This window comes from Peromyscus californicus, unplaced genomic scaffold (assembly GCF_007827085.1).
Source record: "Peromyscus californicus insignis strain IS unplaced genomic scaffold, ASM782708v3 Scaffold_12__1_contigs__length_115047231, whole genome shotgun sequence".
NCBI lineage: Eukaryota > Metazoa > Chordata > Mammalia > Rodentia > Cricetidae > Peromyscus > Peromyscus californicus.
This window is the reverse complement of record NW_026294413.1, coordinates 44,904,182-44,925,148: the sequence shown is the minus strand read 5'-3', so window position 1 is coordinate 44,925,148 and position 20,967 is coordinate 44,904,182. Positions and strand designations below refer to the sequence as shown.

The window sequence follows — 20,967 nt, the reverse complement described above, 5'->3', positions numbered from 1 at the left end:
ATTGATAATGTAGTCTGAACCACCTCTCTCTCTCTGAAACTTGGAAAGATCTTGCACTTAGTGTTTTTAGCCAGTTCAACAAACATTAATTGAGCATCCATTATTTGGCAAATAATAGTCCACATAGTGAATTCTAGGGATGCAGAAGCAGATGCTATCTGATCGATCCTTTTGGAGAATGTACAGTCTGGTTAGGGCAGCAGACACTAGTACCATTTTAATATAGTGGTTTTATGATGCTGGCTAAAAGAAGACTGACTCTGGCAAAGCGTGGGTTCCGTGACAAATAGGAAGAAATAGGCACGAGAAATGTCTCAGGTGGACGGTAGCTGTCACCAGCTGATGAAAGCTAGGGTGAGTTGGGGGACTGTTATGGAGCATTAACTATGTAAAGGTTTGTTACATTTGTTTTTGCTGTGGAATATTACTTTAACTGTGTAAAGGTGTGTTACATTTGTTTATGCTGCATTTGTTTAATGATGTAAGGATGTGTTACATTTGTTTAATGATGTAAGGGTGTGTTACATTTGTTTGTGCTGCATTTGTTTAATTATGTAAAAATGTGTTGCATTTGGTTCACCTTGCCTGCCTAAGGCATCTGATTGGTCTGATAAAGAGCTGAATGGCCAATAGCTAGGCAGGAGAGGGATAGGCGGGGCTGGCAGGCAGAATAAGTAGGAGGAGAAATCTAGGCTCAAGAGAGGAGGAGGAAGGAGGAAGGAGGAAGGAGGAGAAGGAGGAGATACCCAGGGCCAGTCAGGCAACTGCCAGCCAGCACAGAGTAAGACATACAGGGGAAAAAAGTCCTGAGGCAAAATGTAGATGAAGAGAAACAAGTTAATTTAAGTTAAGGGGGAGAAGGGGGAAGCTAGTCAGAAATGAGCATAAGCTTAAGGTTGAGCATGCATAACTAATAAGTCTCCGTGTCATGACTTCGGAGATAGTTGGTGGCCCAAAAGAAAAAGCCTGGTACAGAGAACTCTGAGCAAAAGTGAGTCATCAGGAGAAATGATTGGAAAAGTGAATTGATGGAGATACTATTAGTTAACTCGAGAAAGTAGAGGGGTATGTTTGCGAGGAGAATGGACAGTTCTTTACAGGGGGAGCTTTCTGACCTTGAAGTTTCTAAGTGGGCTTGTCCAGCAACCTTTAAGTTGTCGCTCTATTTCTAGAGCTCTGTTGTTGTTTGGTTTTTCGAGACAGGGTTTCTCTGTGTAGCCCTGGATGTCCTGAATCTTGCTCTGTAGACCAGACTGGCCTGGAACTCTCAAGAGAACTGCCTGCCTCTGCCTCCTGAGTGTTGGGATTAAAGGCATGTGCCACCACAGCCTGGCTTCCAGAGCTATTTTGATATTAAAGATAAATTGTTAAGGCCTGCCTGCAGGTGCAGAGCATGGGATGGTTCCTGGCAGGAGATTCCCAGGCAGTGAATGCGGTTTGCCATCTTGAGTATACCATGGCTGTCTTTACTGGGCTCTGGGCCCTTTCACCCATGTCAGTGGAGTATTCAGAGGAAAAAAAACAAAAGTGCTTGGCAATCATTACTGTATGAGTGTTAGCTGAATTAATGGGGATGCATGAAATAAGCTCTGGGAGCAAGTAGAAAAAAGAAAAACTGCATCCTGAATCCTGGAAACATCGGCATTTAAGGATTAAGGTGAGAAGTCTGTGAAGTGCTGAGGAAAAAGCGGAGGAAGTCACTTAAGAGATTGTTGTAGTGATTCAGTTGAGAAATTATGGGGCCTTTGACCAGCTGTGAGGTCGGTAAGAGGTAAATAGATTTTAGGTTGTTTATAGTAGAGCCAATATGGTCTGCTAAAGACCTGGATGCAGGGCTTGGTCGTATAATCAAGGGTAATTATAAGCTTTTCAGATTGTAGAATTTTATTGATGAAGTTGGGCCTGGAGAGGTCGTAAGAGAAGATCAAGATCCCACGGTTGGCCATGTTTGATTGAGGTGCATGTTAGATACTCACATGGAGATATCAAAGGGCCATGGAGGCGCAGGCCAGTGTTTCCCAGATTGGAAAGAGAAAAACCAGGAGTTATGAAAATAGGTGATTTGTAGAATTATGTATCTGGATAAGAGAGTTATTTTTTAAAATAAAAAAGGAAATGGCCAGTGGTGGTGGCACATTCTTTAATTCCAGAGAGGCAGAGGAAGGTGAATCTCTGAGTTTGAAGCCAGCCTAGTCTACAGAATGAGTTCAAGGACAACAAGGCCTACACAGAGAAACCCTGTTTTGAGAAACTGAAGGAAAAAAAAAAAGAGGGTGGATACCTAAGTCCTCCTAGAAACATCAAATTTAAAAGGATCCCATTCGATGCTAGTTTTGGTATCCAAACAAACATGACCTTATCACTTTCTCACATTAACAGATGTTAGCTTTGTACTTTTCAATCCAGGATTAATGAATGTTTTTGATGTCTTTCTCTCACTGCTCCCCAACCTACCCTGTATTTTTTTGCCTGAGTTCAACTCAGAGTTAACCAATAATGCACTGGTGTCAAGTTAGGGTAAGGAATCATAGCGCTTGCCTTGGTGTCCTTTCATCAAGAGCAAGCCCGGATTTGAATTCTTACTTCTCTCTACCTGTGTCTTTCATTGTCTCTCTCTGGCTGTTGTATGAGTCTGAGTCTGTGCCTACCTGAATGCTGTCTTGTAAATCTGTCCCTGCGTCTGTGTCCCTCTGTGCCCACGTCTGTCTCTAGGAAAGGACTTTGCTTTCTCTTTTTTTGAACAGTACAGAAAGCATCACATTAGGGGAGGAATGAAGGGTATTTTCCATAAATCTTTAACAGAGTTTTACAAGGGATGACGTCATTGACTCCAACTGACCCCAGTGCACTCAGATAAGAGCCTTACAAACACTATTGTGAACAGACTTACCAACCTATATCCATGTTGTATTCAGCGTTTGTAGTGGATATTCGTTTTATAAGGCCACCTTCAGCCTATTTTCTGTTTCCAGCAGATGTTTATAACACACATGCATTACCTTGGGCCAGGAGTATAGAAGAGAAATAAATTAAGGTTATAGCTGTGCATAGCTTAGGTTGTAGAAGTTAATTACATGGGAAATCCAAGGCAAGTAAGGTTGGTTGTTCTCTTAAAGGTAGGTTAAAACAAACAGACCGAGTACACAGTGGGATAGCAATCTTAAATGACTTCAAGGTGTGTTTTATTAACTCTTGACCGTGAGGTTCAGCAAAAGTTCCAGTCTCTTAGAATGTAAAAGGTATCTTTACCATAATGTAAATCATTTCCTTCAGTTGATAGCTTTTATTAAATGGACCTCTCCTCATGTACCTTAAAGTGAAGTTATTGAGAAAATTAAGGAGAATTTTCAAAATGGACCGAGAAGGAAGCGGTGGTAAAATGGGGAGACTGAGTCTGTGAAGTTGGCGGTTGTTTGTGGACTTTCCAAGCGCAGTGCTAGTGAAGTGGGAATATAAGCCACCATCAGTAGACAGAAGAGAACCAAGGAGATGGTAAAGATGGGGCAGGATGTCTGCTTGTAAAGTGTGTTTGGTGAGTTGATGCCGAAGATGGTGGGCCTCTGCGGTGATGTAAATTCAAGAAATGTCTGCGTCTTCTGACCGGATGGACAGACATCTTTGTAAGAACAAAGGCCAAAGTTTGTGGGGTATATGGGCTGTAGGGTTGGGTAACAAGAGGACTTTCTGGGACATCACTGTATCTTGCTTTGGAGTGATGTATGAACATCCTTTCATCCAGAGCTAGAATGATGGAATTGTCATAATTTGAAATGGGAAAGATTTCTAGTAACTTTCTATCACTTAAAGTAGAACTCCTTTTTTTATTGAACAAGCAGGAAAGGAAAATTTTGATGGAAAAATAGATGTTTTTTAAAAAAGGTTTATTTTTATTTTAGGTGTATGAGGATTTTGCTTTCATGTATGACTCTGCACCACATGCATGCCTGGTACCTGTAGAGGCCAGAAAGGGGCACTGGATCCCCTGGAACTGGAGTTAGAGATGGTTGTTAGCTGCCTTTTGGGGAGCTGGGAACTGACCTCCAGTCCTCATCAGGAGCAGCCAGCGCTCAGTCATCTCTCCAGAACTCAAAGCATAGATGATTTTGAGGATGAAGAAAAACATTCCACTTACATTTCTACCTAACCAACTTTCATTGGTCACTGACTCTGTCCCACGTGTGGTTCTGGGCTCAGGAGATTGTGGATAGATCTATGTGGTATTTTCCCAGATGGCTGATGTTCTCGTAAGGCCTGGGTATGTATCTGAAGACTGTTGTGAGAGGGCAGTACCAGCTAAACTGCCTCCTGAGGCCCACTAGCTCAGCTCCCGTGGGTGACTCCATGAGAGAGTAGCAGCGGTTTGAGTAGCCTCTGACCCGAAAAGAGCCCCCCAGGAACAGGACCACATAGCTAGTTAGTAGCTAAGGAACATGGTCTGGAGGATTTCTCTTTGTGTTCCACATCCTAGACATAGAAAGTGGATCATTTAGTGCAGTGGTTCTCAACCTTCCTAACGCTGCGACCCTTTAACACAGTTCCTCGTGTTGTGGTGACCCCCAACCATAACATTATTTTCGTTGTTACTTCATAACTGTAATTTTCTAATGTTATGAATTGTAAATATCTGTGTTTTCCGATGGTCTTAGGTGACCCCTGTGATTGTTTGGACACCCCCCCCCCCAGGGGTTAAGACCCACAGATTGAGAACTGCCGAGTTAGTGTGTCAGGATTGGTAATTAGAGGATGAATATGGATGCCGTACAGACCAACATCATTGTGGTGTATTTTATTACAAACCACAGTGCAGTTAGTATACTCCTAGAGAAAGTGTATCAGAAAATGGTATTTCCATTTGTTTAAGTGAAATTGAGTTCGTAGGACAATTGTGAAGTGTGGTGTCAATCATACCTTTCTGAAGTGTAATGAATCATGTCTCATTCTCCCGAGTTACCTGTCAGATTAGCAGTCCTCTAAGTGGTAGTTCACATAGCTTCTCTGCTATGTGAAGTGTAATGTAGCCGACTGTTCTTACTCTACTGAAACATTTCACCTAGAGTTACCTGTAAGGGTATAACCAGTACAGCAAGTGTTTGAGCATGTTTGTGTTCATTTCTAGACTATGCGTGCTCTAACTTAAACCTTTATCAACTTAGAAAATGTTCTGTAGCTGGGAAAACACATCTTTAATTTCACCTACTTTCCTGGAGATTAACAGCTGTTTGGTCTGATTCCGATGAATTTCATTCCTTGGTTGTGCCCTGCCCCTCTCTATTGAGTCTCCCCTGAAATCGTATCACTCATCCATTCTTACAGTTGCAGTATGGAAGAAGTTTCATCACACTCTTGTATGCTGTGCAGACTATGTAAGGCACTGGACTTCCATTTTCATGGTAGCACAAATAGATCATTTTTTTCTTTGGTTTCTGGAAAGGAGTGATTGCTTATGGGATGTAAGTCTTCAGAATGAAGACTTTAACTGAGCTGTTGTATTTGAACGTGATTTTCTTCTGAAAACTGTTTTCTGGACTTGTATCATACTTTTCAATATCAGATGATTATTCTGTCATTGATCTGCATATCTTTATTATAGTGATAGTGTTCTAAAATGAGTATAAAGTTTTTTCTGTTTATATTTTTAAAAACCCTCTTTTTTATATTGAACATACTTTAAGCATGGGTTTTAATTAATTTTCAGTTAATTCTGTTTTCAGTGTATCTGCTCTCTGTATGAACTTTTTAATATAGTAGTTGGTATAAGGGCATGCCGTCAGTGTTAGAATGTTAATAACATTCTTGGCTCACCTCAAGAAACAACCAGTGGTTCTGGCCTTTTAAGCCCACTTCCACAAACTGAGAACTATGCAGTCAGATGGTACCAGACCAGCTGCTGTGCACGACTGACTGTTGTAATTTAGTCAGTTACACTGGCTGCACAAAGGGACTGTTGAATAGTGCCTGACTTCTGTTTTCCCGAATTTGGGGAACACATTAGCTCTGTGCTGGTTCCAGCAGTCCCCTGGCGTAGGCCTGTTTCACCTAAGTGTTTTCTAGAGTTGAATCATCCCTTTCTAGCAAATTATAATGTATTATCGAGAAATGTGGATTCCGAACTTGTACAAGCTCAGGAGTGGACCATTTCATTTTCTGTTAGTAGACTTCAGCGACTATTTTTATATCCTCTTTAATTATTGTTTAAGTGGAGTGGTGTTAGTAGAAAGTAAAATAGTCTCATTAACTTCAAGCCTCTGCTTGTCTAAATAATATGGAAAGGTTTCAGGTGTCATTGGATAGAAATTCAGATATTTAATATTCTGAAATGAAAGGTAAATTACATATCTTGTAACTTACAGCGCTTTGAGCTCCAAGGTTCTGGAAACTCCCTGCTTCCTAAAGAGATTGTAAGAGTGGAGAGGATGATTGACAGCCGTATCTCCCAAGCTCACGTGACCATCCAAGTGGCAGGGAAAGAGGTGACCATTAAGGTATGTCATCCCGGTTTTATTCATCCTAAAATCTGTCTCAGTCTGGCCACTTCTGTGGCCTAATTCAGGCTTTTGGTCCGCTGGTAAGTCTTTGGCTCTGCCGTACCTCTCTAGATCCACCAGTGTGGCCTCATCTGTACCCAGAGCTGTGTGCTCCTAAGTGGGAAAAGTCCGGAAAATGGGGAAAGCCTTCCTTCACAAATGTGGAGTTTGCCTCTGAGAAAATCAATTGTTGGTTAATGGAAATGTTTTGTGCCCTGAGTTTTTGCTAAGGAATAGTGCTTTCAAGTGGATACCCTCTAGCATTGGAGAAAAAGGTTTTCTCCAATGGAGTGAGTGTCACTGAGTGTAACAACCCCACTCCAGGGCAGTCCCCATGCCCAGAAGTAGTTGGCAAACACAGAACAAACTCTATGGTGTTTATTTGTTTTGTGGGCTTTTTTTGTTTGTTTTGACATTTTTGTTTTATTGGTTTTTTATGTTTTTTGTTTGTTTGAGAGAAAGAACATGAAGTTGTGTGGGTAGTGGGTGGGGAGGATCTGAGAGGAGTTGGAGGAGGTACAAAACATAAAAATACATTGTATGAAAACAAATAATAAATATGAAGGAAAAAGAAATAGTGCGTTGAAACATTTTCCTCAGTAGAGAACCCTGTTTCCAAGTCCAGCCTTTCCCAGCCGCAGGAATCAGTTCAGACAGGAGCTGTGTTGTTGGGCAGTGCTTAGAGAGGGGATGTGTGTGTGGTCCGCTCTGTCCTTCTCTGCTAACCCTGACTTCAGGGCTCCAGGAACCCCAGGGAACCCAGCTTGAAAAATCTAAGTGTAAGAATGAATGCCTGTCTTCTTATGTTTGACCAAGCACAATTCTATTATAACAATTTGTTTTAATATGGATATTAGTATTTACTCATGTAACTATACTTATTCATTCCTTGAACTAAATATCAGCTATGTCTATCATGAGCCAGGCTGTCTGTAATTAGATTTAGTGTATATTTCTTGTATTCTCGATATTTTTCCTTATATATACTATCCCCATTAAGTCCCCCAGTAGTCCTGGAGGTAAGTTCTATTATTATTTTATAATAGCTTAGACAGCCGAGCTGTACAGTGACTTCTTGATTCACCCATGTTTACTGGTCAGGGAGTGGTCGCCGGGATTTCTAGACAGGCACAGTTACCACTGTGCACCCATGCGTGCTTCAGATGGATGTCCTGTCCCAATCTGAGCTAGAGGCAGAAGAGTGAGGACCTCAGGAGTGTGAAGGGTGCAGGGTCTGGAGATGGAAGGCATAGGGTTGTGGGGAGGAAAAAGGAAAGCTTCTGAGAGGAGACCCAGGCTAAGCCTTGAAAAAGCAGCGGAGGAGTGTTCTAGTGGACAGGAGTATAGGGCACTGTGGCAGTTTTAACAGTGTGTGGAGTCAGGAGATCCGAGCCAGCTGCAGTAATTCGTCTCCCTTGGTAATGGCTCTGAAAGTTCATTGCCTGCCATCCTGTCCAGTTCACTTCTGTGTTGGTTATCAAGGTGATCTCCCTGAAGTGCAGAGCTGATACTGACACTTCCTAACTACATTAGTAGGATTACCTTTAGAGTTCATGTTGTATCCAGTCCAGCCATGCCCACAGTCCTCAGCACAGCATGGGCCCCAGAAGGCCAATAAAGAGAAGATGGTCTCCCCCATACATAGGATCTAAAATGGTCAGTCTCATAGTAGTTGAGAGTAGAATAGTGGTTACCAGAGGCTGGGACAGTAAGGGCAAGAAAGGGGTAGGGAGAGGTTGGTCTGTGGGTGCTGAGTTACAGTTAGCTAGGAATAAGAAGCTCCTGTGTGCAATTGTGTGGTTGAGTGACTACAGACAGGGATAAAGTATTATATATTGCAAGTACCTCGGGCGAAGGATTTTAATTTTTTTTTATCACAAATAAGTCAAAAAAGAGCCAGGTGGTGGTGTACACCATTAACTCCGGCACTCAGAAGGAGAGGTAAAGCATCATGAGTCTGAGGCCAACTTGGGCAATATAGGGATAATGACTGTCGCAAAAGCAAAACCAAACCAAAGCAAATGAGGAGCCTCCTGCCCCTGCTAGTTAGCCTTTTCTGTTAGTACCAGACAATCTTTTCTAAACATTACCCGACATATACATAGTATAGAAACATCACATAGTAACCTACTTATACACACGATTTTTAAGTTTATGTATGTGTTAAAAATCAATTTAATTCAAAACCATCCCTAGAGGAGCAGAAGAGATAGCTGAGCAGTTCGGTCACTTGCTGCTGTTCCAGAGGACAGAGTTCAGTGCCCCTCATCCACGTCAGGTGGCTCGCTAGCACCTGGAACTCTAGCTCCAGAGGATTAGATATTCTCTTCTGACCTCTGCAGGTTCCCACGTACATATGCTAGAGACTCACATACATACATGTAAGTGAAAAATAAATCTTAAAATAGATGTCCTTAGAGAAGAAAAAAAGTTAATGAATCTGGGGGGAAAAGAAAAACTAAAAAGCAAAAGCAGATGAATGGGAGGAAAGATAGTTCCCTAGATACTTTAGCGTGTAAGCTAAGAAGAATGGCGAGAACCTGTGGATATGACTTTTAGGAAAGAGGAGGTCATTGATAAGACTCTAGTGTGTGATAACTTTGAATTTTGTACTTATAACTGGAGTTTAAGAAAAGGTAATGTTGCCGGGCGGTGGTGGCGCACGCCTTTAATCCCAGCACTCGGGAGGCAGAGGCAGGCGGATCTCTGTGAGTTCGAGGCCAGCCTGGTCTACAGCGCGAGATCCAGGAAAGGCGCAAAGCTACACAGAGAAACCCTGTCTCGAAAAACCAAAAAAAAAAAAAAAAAAGAAAAAAAAGAAAAGGTAATGTTATGCTCACTACTATTTGTTTTTAATGACAAGTTAGAAAGACCATGAAAATGACATGTTCTGAACTTATTTGATGGTATGGAACTTAAATTTTAGAGGAATAATTGATATGGAGATTTGATAAGGATTATTAGTTTGAAATGGAAAAAGAGTTGCATAGGGTTGATAGGTAAGAAATCAATAAGGGACTTTTAAATGGAAATTGCATGCTTCCTATTACTAATATCTTGAGAAAAACATGCATATATTTTTTATCATTTTTAAAATGACAGGTGCCAGCTGGGACTAGAGCAGTAAACCAGCCTTCTGCATCTGACCATTTCATTCAGACTCCAAGCCATAAGCAGTTGCTGGCTGAAATGATGCAGTCTCACATGGTGAAGGATATATGCTTAATCGGAGGAAAGGTAAGACAAGGTGTAAGCATTTGCTTGCCAGCTTTGAGTGTGTGGACTTAGTGCTTACGTGTTGCTGGTTCTATTTGTAGGGTTGTGGAAAAACGGTCATCGCTAAGAACTTTGCTGATATCTTAGGATACAACATAGAACCCATCATGCTCTATCAGGTATGTCCTTGCTTTCCCATACTTGTCCTGGAAACAAACGTGCTTAGCCTGTCAGTGCTGCTGACCTATTGAACCTCGGATGGAGATTTATAACTGAAACAGCATTCAAATTAGAGAGCAGTTGTATTTGTTTGAGACCTTTGGTAGTGCGTTCTAAACTGTCTGATGTGCACACCAAACCAGGATCTGCTTTTCAGTGGAGATTCATTTTATGGATATGCACCCTCTGAACTTCCTGAACACAGTTGTGAATAATTTGGAAAGCTAAAATTGAGTATTCTCTGATGTTGAATGCTATCTTCTGGACATGACATGGTGCAGTTGTCTTGAAATCAGAGCAACTGGGATTATCTGCAGGAAGCTTTCTCAAGGTTGAACCCATTAACATTCCCTCAGAGAGGAGGGAAGGCTCACAAGGCTGTGCAAGGGCTGGCCACAAAGTACTTGAGAGCATAATCACCCACCCCTCAGATATACAGGCGTTTACAGCTCCTGGGCTTGGAGACATTTTCTTTGGTGGCATGGCTGCCCGTAAGTAAGGTGCCATGGTTCTATAGCTGACCGCTCACTCATGTTCATGTAAGTAAATCCAATTGCTTAGCATACCTTGGTCCGCTGTTGGTGCCCTATCTGGGGTGAGTAGACACTTGGTCACACATCTCTATAGCAAAAGGTCATGGAAATAGATGATTCCATTACTAAACTAGACGTACTTCCTAACATTCGCCACTTTGCCCACTTTTGTACATGTAATTCACTGGAACTAAGTACACTCTCAGTGTCCTATAACCATTACCATTTAAAAGTCTTATTACGTTTATTTGTTTATTTCGTGTGTGTGGGTGTGGGTGCATGTGTGGGGTTCAGTGGACAACTCCCAGAGTTGGTTCCCTCCCTCCGCCATGTAGGTTCCCAGGGATTGGGCCATCTTACCAGCCTCCTTCACTGCTGCTGCTGCTTCTGATGTTTTCTTCCCCCTCCTCCTCCTCTCCCCCTCCTCCTCCCCATCCTCCTCCCTCTCTTCCTCCCCTCTCTTCCTTTCCTCCACCGTCTTCCCTTCTTCCCTCATCCCCCTTTCCCCCCTCCTCCCTCCTCTTCCCCTTCCCCTCCTGCTCTCGCTCCTCTCCTCCTCTTCTTTTTTAAATAGAAACTCTAATCCCAGGAATCGGTAACTCCCAAGTTCCGTCCTTACCTACATCCTGATAACCTCTATTTCCCTTTCTATCTCTGAAAGTTTGCTTATTTTGGATACTTCCCATAAATGGAACCCGATGCCTTTTGTCTTTTTCTGTGTAGTCTACTGAATTTAATGTTGCCCCTGTTCACCCCTGGAGCATGTAGCAGAACCTCACTCACTCATGGCTGAACAGTGTTGCTGCACACACGCCATTACATCGTCCTCTGGTGATGGAACTTGCGTTGTTCTGGTTTCTGGTTGTGAGTATTGCTGTTGCACTCAATGGGGAAAGAGCCCAGTCGCTGCTGTCAGTTCTGCCAGGAAGTCTCCCGTCCTGCAGCAGCGTGTGAGAGATTTAGTTCTTCCGTGCGTGTCTCGTCACTGCCCATTTCACCCTTTGTTTCTGTTTTACAGCGGTCATCCTAGTGGGTGTGACATGGCTGTACACCGTACTTTTGTATTCCCTGACTGAAGTGTTGAACATTTTGTATTTATTGACATTTTCTATCTTCTTTGGAGAATGGCCTATTCAGACCCCCTTGCATGTGTTTTGTCCTTTAATTTTTAAGTTTGTATTCAAAGTAATGGGTTTCAGTATAACTTTTTGTGCATAGGTATCACATGTGGCTTTAATCCGTCCCTGCCCTGCTGACTTCCTCCATCTCCTCTCTGGCTGCTTCCCCTCTCACCCCAGTAGCCCCGCCTCCTTTCATGGCACAGGTATCCAGTTACCTTCTCTTTACCCTTAAGGTCTCTTCTTGTCTGTCTTGATCTCATCTCTACTATCATGCCTATTCATTCTCTCTCTCTCTCTCTCTCTCTCTCTCATACACACACACACACACACACACACACATTTTTTTGTTTTGTTTTGTTTTTGTTTTTCGAGACAGGATTTCTCTGTGTAGTTTTGCACCTTTCCTGGAACTCAATTTGTAGACCAGGCTGGCCTCGAACTCACAGAGATCTGCCTGCCTCTGCCTCCCGAGTGCTGGGATTAAAGGTGTGCGCCACCACCGCCCGGCCAAATTTTTCAAATAGATCCTGCTTATGAAAACACTGTGGTATTTGTTTTCTTGAATCTGACATGATACGTGAGTGCCATTTTTTGGACCTCTATACACATCTTGCCACGCTGGCAATTGTCGTGGTTTATAAGGTGTTCCACCTGGGTAGGACTCTTTAATTGCTTCCCTCCTTGGCAGCTTGCATAGTATTTTCTGAAACCATCAAAGCTAGACCACAGGAAAGAGGCTTTTAGGTTAGATTCAGCTCAAGTCATCAAAGTCATGTGTCCTTAGTGTGTGGTGTCTTCAGCTATAGGGACCTTCCCTTAACACCTGAGATGTAGCCAAGGACTGTATTGATACCATTCATCCGTAAAGAAAAGTGAAATCATAAAATGTGCAGGTAAATAGATGGAACTAGAAAAATTATATTGAGCAATGTAATGCAGACCCAGAAAGACAAATCCCTCATGTTCTCTCTTATTGGTGGTACACAGCTCAAAATACTCAGGTGTGCATATACAACATGGAGTAACCACAGAAAAGTATAAAGGAACCATAGATGGTAGTGGGGGTTGGGTGGGGAATAGCAGGATGTGGGAGATATGATGTAGGAAATGAGAATAATGGGGAAGGGGCTCCAACTGGGGAGGAAGAGGGGGGGAAATAATGCCAAGGTTGTTTGGTAAGGCCTCAAAGAATGCCATTAATTTATATTTACCTAAAATCAGACAACAATGTAAGTGTAAGTGTATATACACATACATATACACATATGTACATTCCCATATGTCTGAAAGGAGGCTGAGTCACTCGGCTGACAGTGCTCTGCACAAAAGCCATAGACTAAAAACCACAGTCCTCATTTCAAAGGTTGGCTCGGGGAACCCAAGTGACTCCCAGAACAATATAGATATTTTCAGTTTTTTGAGGACGCTCCATACTGATTCCAACTGTGGGTGGACCAATTTACATCCCACCATCAGTGAGGAAGGGTTTTTCCCCACAGCCTTGTCTTTTTTGTTACTTGTTGGTTTATTTTGTTTTTGTTTTTTTAATGACCGCTATTCTTTTTTTTTTGTTTTTGTTTTTGTTTTTTTTCGAGACAGGGTTTCTCTGTGTAGCTTTGCGCCTTTCCTGGAACTCACTTTGTAGACCATGCTGGCCTCGAACTCACTTACGAGGGTAACATAGAATTGTGAACCTGTTTTGATTTTCATTTGTCTGATAGCTAAAAATGTTGAATACTTTTCAAGGATTTGTTGGCTCTTTGCATTTCATGTTTTGCGAACTATGTTGAATTTACTAACCTATTTATTGATTAGATGGTTTTTGAGGTTTTGCTGTTCTTCGTGTAGTCTAGATACTGATAGCCTGCCTGGTGTGTGGCTGGAAGGTCTCTCTACCCCCAGTGTCCTCTCACCCTGGCGCTTACTCTCTTTGCTGTGCTGAGGACTTTAATTTCACGTGACTCCATTTGCCAGTTCCTAGGAGCATTCCTGTGCTGTTGGAGTCTTTGTTCAGAGATCTCTTGCTTTGTGTCTGTCTTGAAGTATTTTACCTGTCTTTCCCTGGCAGTTTCAGCATTTGGGGCCTTATATTAAAGTCTTTGACCCATTTTGAATTAATTTTTGTTCAGGTGAGAGAGATTGGCCTGACTGTATTCTTCTCCTGAGGAATCCAACTTCCCCGGCGTTATTTGTGAAGAGGCTATCTTTGCTCTGGTGTCTTTTTCTTTTAATCAGGAGTTAGGTGGCTGTACCTGTGTGGGTTTCTTCCAGGATTCTGCTGGTCTGCGTGTCTTTTGAGTATGCCAGTGCCGTGCTGATTGTGTTGCTGTGGCTCTGTAGTGTCATCTGAGGTCAGGTATGGTGATGCCTGCGGCACGTTCTACTCAGGGTGGCTTTAGCTGTTTGTGGTATTTCGTGTTTCCCTGTGACGTGTAGGATTCTTTTCTCCACTTCTGTGGAAAGTGTCTTTAGGAGTTTGGTGGGATTGGAAGATTCCACTATGTTGTGGAGAGCTTCTCTTCTGGTTATATCTCTTTCTTTTTTCAGTGCATCCTGTGTTTAAATATTAATTTTTCTCTAGTTTTGGAAATTTTCTGCTGTAATTTCATTAAACACATTCTCTATCTTTTAGTGCTAATTTCAGCTCCTCCTTCTGATTGGTGCATTTGTAGGTTTGGAATCGTGATCTTAGTTCAGAGTTCTTGGGTGGTTGTGGTCATGCTCACTGTTACTAGTGTTTTCCTTATCACCGTACAGATGTAGGATTTCCCACCTTTGTCCTCCATTCTTGATATTCTTTCTTCTGCTTCGTCAAGTCTCTTGTGATGCTTCACACTGGAGGGGTTTATTGCTGTTTTTTTGTTTATATCTTTGTGTAGCTTGTGTACATGTTCATGTGGGTGTCCTCATAAGCGTTTATTGGTATCTGTATGTGCACGTATGCTTGTGTGCTGGTGTGTGTGTGTGTGTGTGTGTGTGTGTGTGTGTGTGCGCTGATGGAGACTAGAGGTCAATGCCAGCTGTCACCTTCCATTTTACTCACCTTTCTAGAGAAGCATCTCCTGCTGAACCAGCTAGCGAGGCTTGCCTGAAGCCGCATGGCGCCTCTCTTCTCCTCTTGCTCTGGATTGCAGCTTGTGCTGCTGCGCCTGGATGTTTGTGGTTTCTGGGGGTTGAACTCACCTTCTCCCGACGGCACAGCCAGCACTTCACCCTCTGAGCTTCCTTCCAGCCTCTTGCAGTGCTTTATGCTGCTGTTCATCTGTGTTGACAAGTGTCTGCACTGTCTTCCCTGGGGGCTTTCCTTATTTGCACACAGATGCCTCTGCTGGCCACCCTTAGCCCTGCAGTTGGGGACCCACTGGTTCTCTCATCCTCTGACACTCCAGATTAGTTATCCCTTCGCCAACCAGCTTGTTGAGCTGTAGGCATGCTCTATACATCCTGGCTATTGAATCCATTCTCTGATCTATATGATTGGCAGATTGTTTTTCTTGTACTGGGGTTTTCTTCTCACCTTCTTGGCCATGTACTTTCCTGCACAACAATCTTTGTACTGAAGCCCAATTATCGTTTTCCTTTACTGCTTATGTTTTTGCTGTTATTTTCAGTAAATCACTGCCAAGTCAAATGATGTGATTTTATTCCCCCATTTTCTTCTAAGAATTTTCCCATTTTAGGTCTTAAAGTTGGGCCTCTAATTTCATTAATTAATCCAACTTTAATATTTTCCATGTAGGTACTGCATTTTCCCAGCACCAATGTTGAAGATGTTTCCTCATTGAATGGTTGTGGCATATTTGTTTAGGATCAGTTCATCATATACACAAGGCTTTCTTTCCTGGGTCTCTGTTCGTAGCCTTGTCTATGTCCCTTGCCACGATCTATTGCCACACTGTTGGATCACTGCTGTTTCAGAATGAGTTTTGACATGAAGAACCATGAGGCCTTTACCTGCTGTTTGTTTCCTTCATCATTGGTTAGTCAGGGTCCCTGAGATTTCGTGTGAGTTTTAGGATGGATTTTCTGTTGGTTTCTGAAGATGAGATTGAGATTTTGAGAGAAGTATTAATTCTGTGGCTTAGCTTGGTTAATGTTTCATCTCCCACAGTCCTCCAGGCAGTTGAACAGGATTGCCTTTTCCTTTATTTGTATTTACTTTGACTTCTTCCAGCAGTATTTGACTGTTTTGTGTGTCTTTTATCTCATTCATGACAGTTATTCCAAATAATTTTTAAATGGATTATTTTGATGAATGTACATATTGTATATTTCTACTTTTTATTTTTTAAAAGAGTGACATTCCCTACTGTTTTCTTTAAGTTTGTATTTTGTTTTGTTTTTGGAGACAAGGTTCCACTGTGTCATTTTGGCAGTCCTTAAATTCATAGAGGCCCATCTGTCTCTGCCTCCCAAGTGCAGGGATTAAAGGCCTATGCCATTTTGTCCAGCTTTTTATATTTTTCCAATGCTCTCTCCTAACATTTTTATCCTAATAATTTTGTGATGCTACACCTCAACCCTTGGTTCTAGAAGTGTTAGTAGTGTCCTGAATATAAAGAGTTTCTATTTTCACTCTTTGGCTAGAAGAATTTGGTTTGGAAGAGAAGGTGATACTACTGACTTTCATTTCAGAGTGTCATTGGTGTTTTGTCCTTATTTAATTATACTGCATAATTATTTCTTGTTATTAAATTGTATTCTGTGTGTATGGGTGGTTTGCCTGCATGTATGTCTGTGCACTACAAGTGTGCCTGGTGCCAGAGGAGGCCAGAAGATGGCATCAGATCCCTTGGAACTGATGGTTGTGGGATTCCATGTAGGTGCTGGGAATCAAGCCTGGGTCCTCTGGAAGAACAGAAAATGTTCTTAATTGCTGGACCATCTCTCCAGCCCCAGATGTAATTATTTTTCACACTAAATATATTTATATTAAATGTTCCCGGGCTTGGAAGATGGTTCAGCAGGTGGAAGTGGTGGCCTCACAAACCCAGGGACCCATGCTCACTCATGCTGTGAACCAGCTTGGCGTAAGCCTCACAGTGGCAGGAGCCAGGGGCCCTGTTTCAGCAAGGTAGAAGGTGAGACCTGTCTCCGAAACTTAGCTTCTGAACTCCATGTATCCACTGTGGAGTATACATGCCTGCACACCACATGCACAGTTAATTACAAAGCACACTTCAAACATTCCTATTTCTGAAAAGTGACATTTAAAACAGTTGTGATGTTTGATGATAGACTATTTTATAAAATCCTCCCAAACAAGTGATGGTGTTGAAGATTCCTCTCTTATGCTTTAAAGCACTTTGTCCCTGTCCTCTGAATTGACCCGAGTCTCTACTCCTTTGCATAATTCTCATTATCACATTTCAAGGAAGACAGTTAAAGGTAGATAGGTAAAATAGGAGATAAAGGTCATTAAAATGACCTGATGGCGGGACTTAAAGATTTTAATATTTGCTGCAAGTCTCTATGATCTTGAGAGATGAGCTCTATGAAGATACACGTCTATGTTTGCGAACTAAAGAACTTGAGTTACAGTGAAGAGCTTTAAATTTAGTAGGGTCACTGTGAGCGCTGCTTCAGTGTGTGAGTTCATCTGGCCAGAGCCTTCACAACTCATCCTAAAGATGTTTGAGAGTGGCTTTATTGTCTCACCACCCTGTCTCCAACACCCTCTAATTAATTTACGATAAAAAGATTCTCTGTCAAATACCATGGGAAAACTGAATTGATACTCTTTGTGACATATGATTATACATATTAGAACAGTTTATCTTCCCAAGTGACACAAGATAGTTTTAGGAAGATCTTTTCTCTCTTTTTCAAAATTTATTTTTATTTCTTGAGATTATAATTACATCATTTTCCCCTTTCCTTTCCCCCTCCAAACTCTCCCTCGTTCTCTTTCAAATCCATGGCCCCTTTTTTCATTAATTGTTTTACACACAGGTATGTGTATGTTTAACACATATATATTTCTAAGCATAGCTTCAGTATGTATGATGTTACTTTTATGAATGTTTTCAGGGCTGACCATTTGGACAATTAATCATACTTTCCCTGGGGAAGACTGTTACTCCCACTCTTGGCTTTCCTTAGTAGTTCTCTTGTGTAGGTTGAAACATCCTGGGCTTTCCCATCCACATTAGCCTGCCTGTTGTCACCCTGCTCTGCTCATGTTTGGGCTGTCCTTTGGTGAGATTTGATGGGGGCGGCACCTGACATTACCAGGAGACAGAGGCTCACAGCAAACTCTGATCCTCTGGCTCTTACAATCTTTTGAACTTAGTATTATTTATAAAAGTGTCAACATTTTTAAACTTTAAGGTGAAACCCCTGTTCTAATAAAGCTGGAAAGACTTTATAGACCTTGTGGGTTTTTCTAAACACTGCTTTGTGTATCAGCTTTCTGCAGTCAATTTTCACTGATAGTTTTACACTTTCTGTCTAAATTGTGAAACTTATATATGCTTTCTTCTGCCATCCATTATGGAAAGAACCAAGCAACACATTCCCTAATAATAACTCAGGTCCCTTAGCTATCCTGGAAAACCACTCAAAGTGTCCTGTTACTGAATTCTTGCCTTAGCATGTGAAAGAATTATTTTAGAATCTGAGAGTATAATTTTTGTCTATTTTTGGAGATTGAAAATATTAATCTCATAAAAATATGATATTAATGTTTTTCGTTTCCTGTTCAGTTTGTGGATAGGAAGATACAACTTTTAAAGTGGGTAGGTTATTCTATTTCTTGATACACTTCTTGTGCTGGGTAGTGACATGTCAACTTGACACAAGCTATGGTCATTTTGGGGGAGGGAACTTCAATTGACATGGGGATGCCTGTGATGCATTTTCTCAATTGATGATTAATGTGGGAAGGCCCAGTCTACTTTGGGTGGTGCCATCCCTGGGATGGTGGTTCTGGCTGCTAAAATAAAGCAGGCTGAGCAAGCCATGAGGAGTAAGCCAGTAAGCGGCACTACTCCATGACCTCTTTTTCAGCTCCTGCCTCTAGGTTTCTACCTTGAGTTCCTGCTCAGACTTTCCCAGATGGTAGATTCCAAGATGTAAGATGAAATAAACCTTTTCTTCCCCAGGTTGATTTTGGTCATGATGTTTTATCACAGCAATAGAAACCCTACATAAATAATTGGTATTCGGATCATGGGGTGTTGCTGTGACAGGCCTGTGTTTTGGGGAGGATTGTGGTGGCATTTGAATCATGGACTGGAAAAGCCATCGAGTACTCAGAGCTCAGTGGGCTGTTCTGCAGGAGCTTGGGAGATGAGCATGTTAAGAGCAGTGCAGACAGTGGAGGCCTGGCCTGTGAACATTCAGAGGGGGGTTCTGAGAGTCTTTAAAGCCTACTGGGGCAGCTGACTCTTTTAAATTGAGAATCCGTGACTCTGGCCCGCTGGGGCTGAAGGACAAACTGTGACTAACCAGAGAGAAACCTGTACCACTGAGGTAAAACCTTTATTGTATTGGAATAGTTGATGCTGGTCAGCTGCAGCTGAGAAATTACCAGTAATTAGGAAGAGACCAGTGCCATTCAAGATTCTAAATCTAGGCGTGTGTCCCCAGTGACAGCGCACAGAAGCTGTGGTCCAGAGGGCCCAGGTTGTATGTACCTGGTGCTGGCAGCCAAACTTGGTAACAAGTAAGTTTCCCAGGTAATGAAGGGGTTATGGAGAGAGGCTGAGACTTGGCACCATGTTGCAAAGTTAGAGTTCCTGAGCCCAGAAGAGGTCACTGGTGAAGGTTACAGCCCAGTTATAGCTGACGCCCCAGCGCCTTCGAGATGTCAGTACCATTGGACAACCACCAAGGACAGCTGCAGCTGAGGAGTGGAGCTGGCCTGAGCCTCGGGGACAAGCTGTGTGTGCCTGGGACGCCAGAGCTGGAGAAGGGAGCTGGTCTAGGGCCCTTTGGAGTCCAGAGGATCCTGAGTGAGTCCCTGCGGTCAAGCACTGAACTTTTTTTTTCAACTTTTTATTAATTCTTTTTGTTTTTTACATGATGCATCCAAATCTCACTCATCTCCCCATCCCCTCGCCACCACCTTCTGCCATTCTGACTTTCCCCCCAAACAAAACAACAACAACAAAGTTTCAGCATGGAAGCTGTAGTGTGGCTGAGTGAGCCACACAGTGTACCTCTTAGTCCATACATCTTTACTTGTAAGTGATCTTTATAATGGATCGTTGGTCTGGCTCGAGGCCTCTGGCTTCTGCTACTCTGTTGATGCTGGGCCCTCACTGGGACTCCTGGATAGCCTGTTGTTGTCCTGTGTCATGGGGATCCTGTAGCTTTGGATCTGCAGGTCCATCCATCCCGGTCACATGCTTCACATTCATAGATGAGGTGGATGTTGGGGTGGACTAACTCATAGCCCTGGTTCTGGACCTGGGTTGGCCAGCCTGCCAGCTTTCCCTTATTGTCACCACCAGGGCAAACTCTCCAGCACTGCCCTAGGTAGTTCACCCAGTGCAGCAGGCAGCAAGGGGCAGGGCTGGTTCCCCCGCTCACGCCCTTGGGTCCAGCTCTCCCATACGCACTCACACCACCAGGGCCTGCTCTACTGTTTTGCCCAGGTGAGGAATATGGCCCACTCTCCCATTGCTGCAGTTAGTAAGGGACAGGGCCAGCTCTTCTGTCCTCTTGCCCCCCAAGGCCGGCTCCCGCGCCTGCTGCAATTGGCAAGGGATGGGTAGTAGAGAGCAGATACCCCCTACCCATGTCACCACATGGCATATGACGGAGGGCACAGGTGCTGCTCTCCTGCTCTCATCTCTGTGGGACTGACTCACCTGCACCCCCACCAACCAGGTAGCTCTAGTGTGCTTCCCAGGCAAGGTACAGGGTCCAGTTGCCCTGTGCTGCAGCTGGTGAGGGGCAGGACCAGCTCTCCTGCTCTTGTGCCCCCTGGGGACAGCTCTTCTCTTTGCCATAGGTGGCAAGGGGTAAGATGGGGAGGGCATCTCTTGCTCATCCATGTCACCACATGGCTAAGGAGGGAGGGTGGGACCAGCTCTCCTTCTCGCATGCCCTCCAGGCCAGCTCACCTGTGCTCCCCCAACCCCCAGAAGGTCGGGGTGTTGTCCTGGGTGAGGTGCAGAAACACTGAACTTTTTACGCTGTTGAATTTTGGGTTTACCTTGGTCTAATTGTGACTGTGCCCTGGTTCTTCCCACTTGGAATAACAAAATATTTAACTTACGTTTGATTTTATAGGAGCCCACAGGTGAGAGATTTTAAACTTTTAAAGAGACTTTGGAGTTTTAGAGAGATTGAATATTTTAGAGAGATTTTAGGGAAACTTTGGATATTGTAAAGACTTGGATTTTC

General features: G+C 43.0%; 1 protein-coding gene across 3 annotated transcripts in view; it reads left to right on the top strand.

Annotated features, from left to right (window-relative positions):
• The window catches only part of Vwa8 (von Willebrand factor A domain containing 8), a 411,314-nt gene that overhangs the window by 156,446 nt on the left and 233,901 nt on the right, over positions 1–20,967 (top strand). For all 3 annotated transcript variants that reach the window (XM_052732663.1, XM_052732664.1, XM_052732662.1), the window contains 3 exons: positions 6,351–6,482; positions 9,627–9,761; positions 9,842–9,919. In XM_052732663.1, coding sequence (XP_052588623.1) covers positions 6,351–6,482; positions 9,627–9,761; positions 9,842–9,919 — 345 coding nt within the window. The remainder of the gene's footprint in view (positions 1–6,350; positions 6,483–9,626; positions 9,762–9,841; positions 9,920–20,967) is intronic.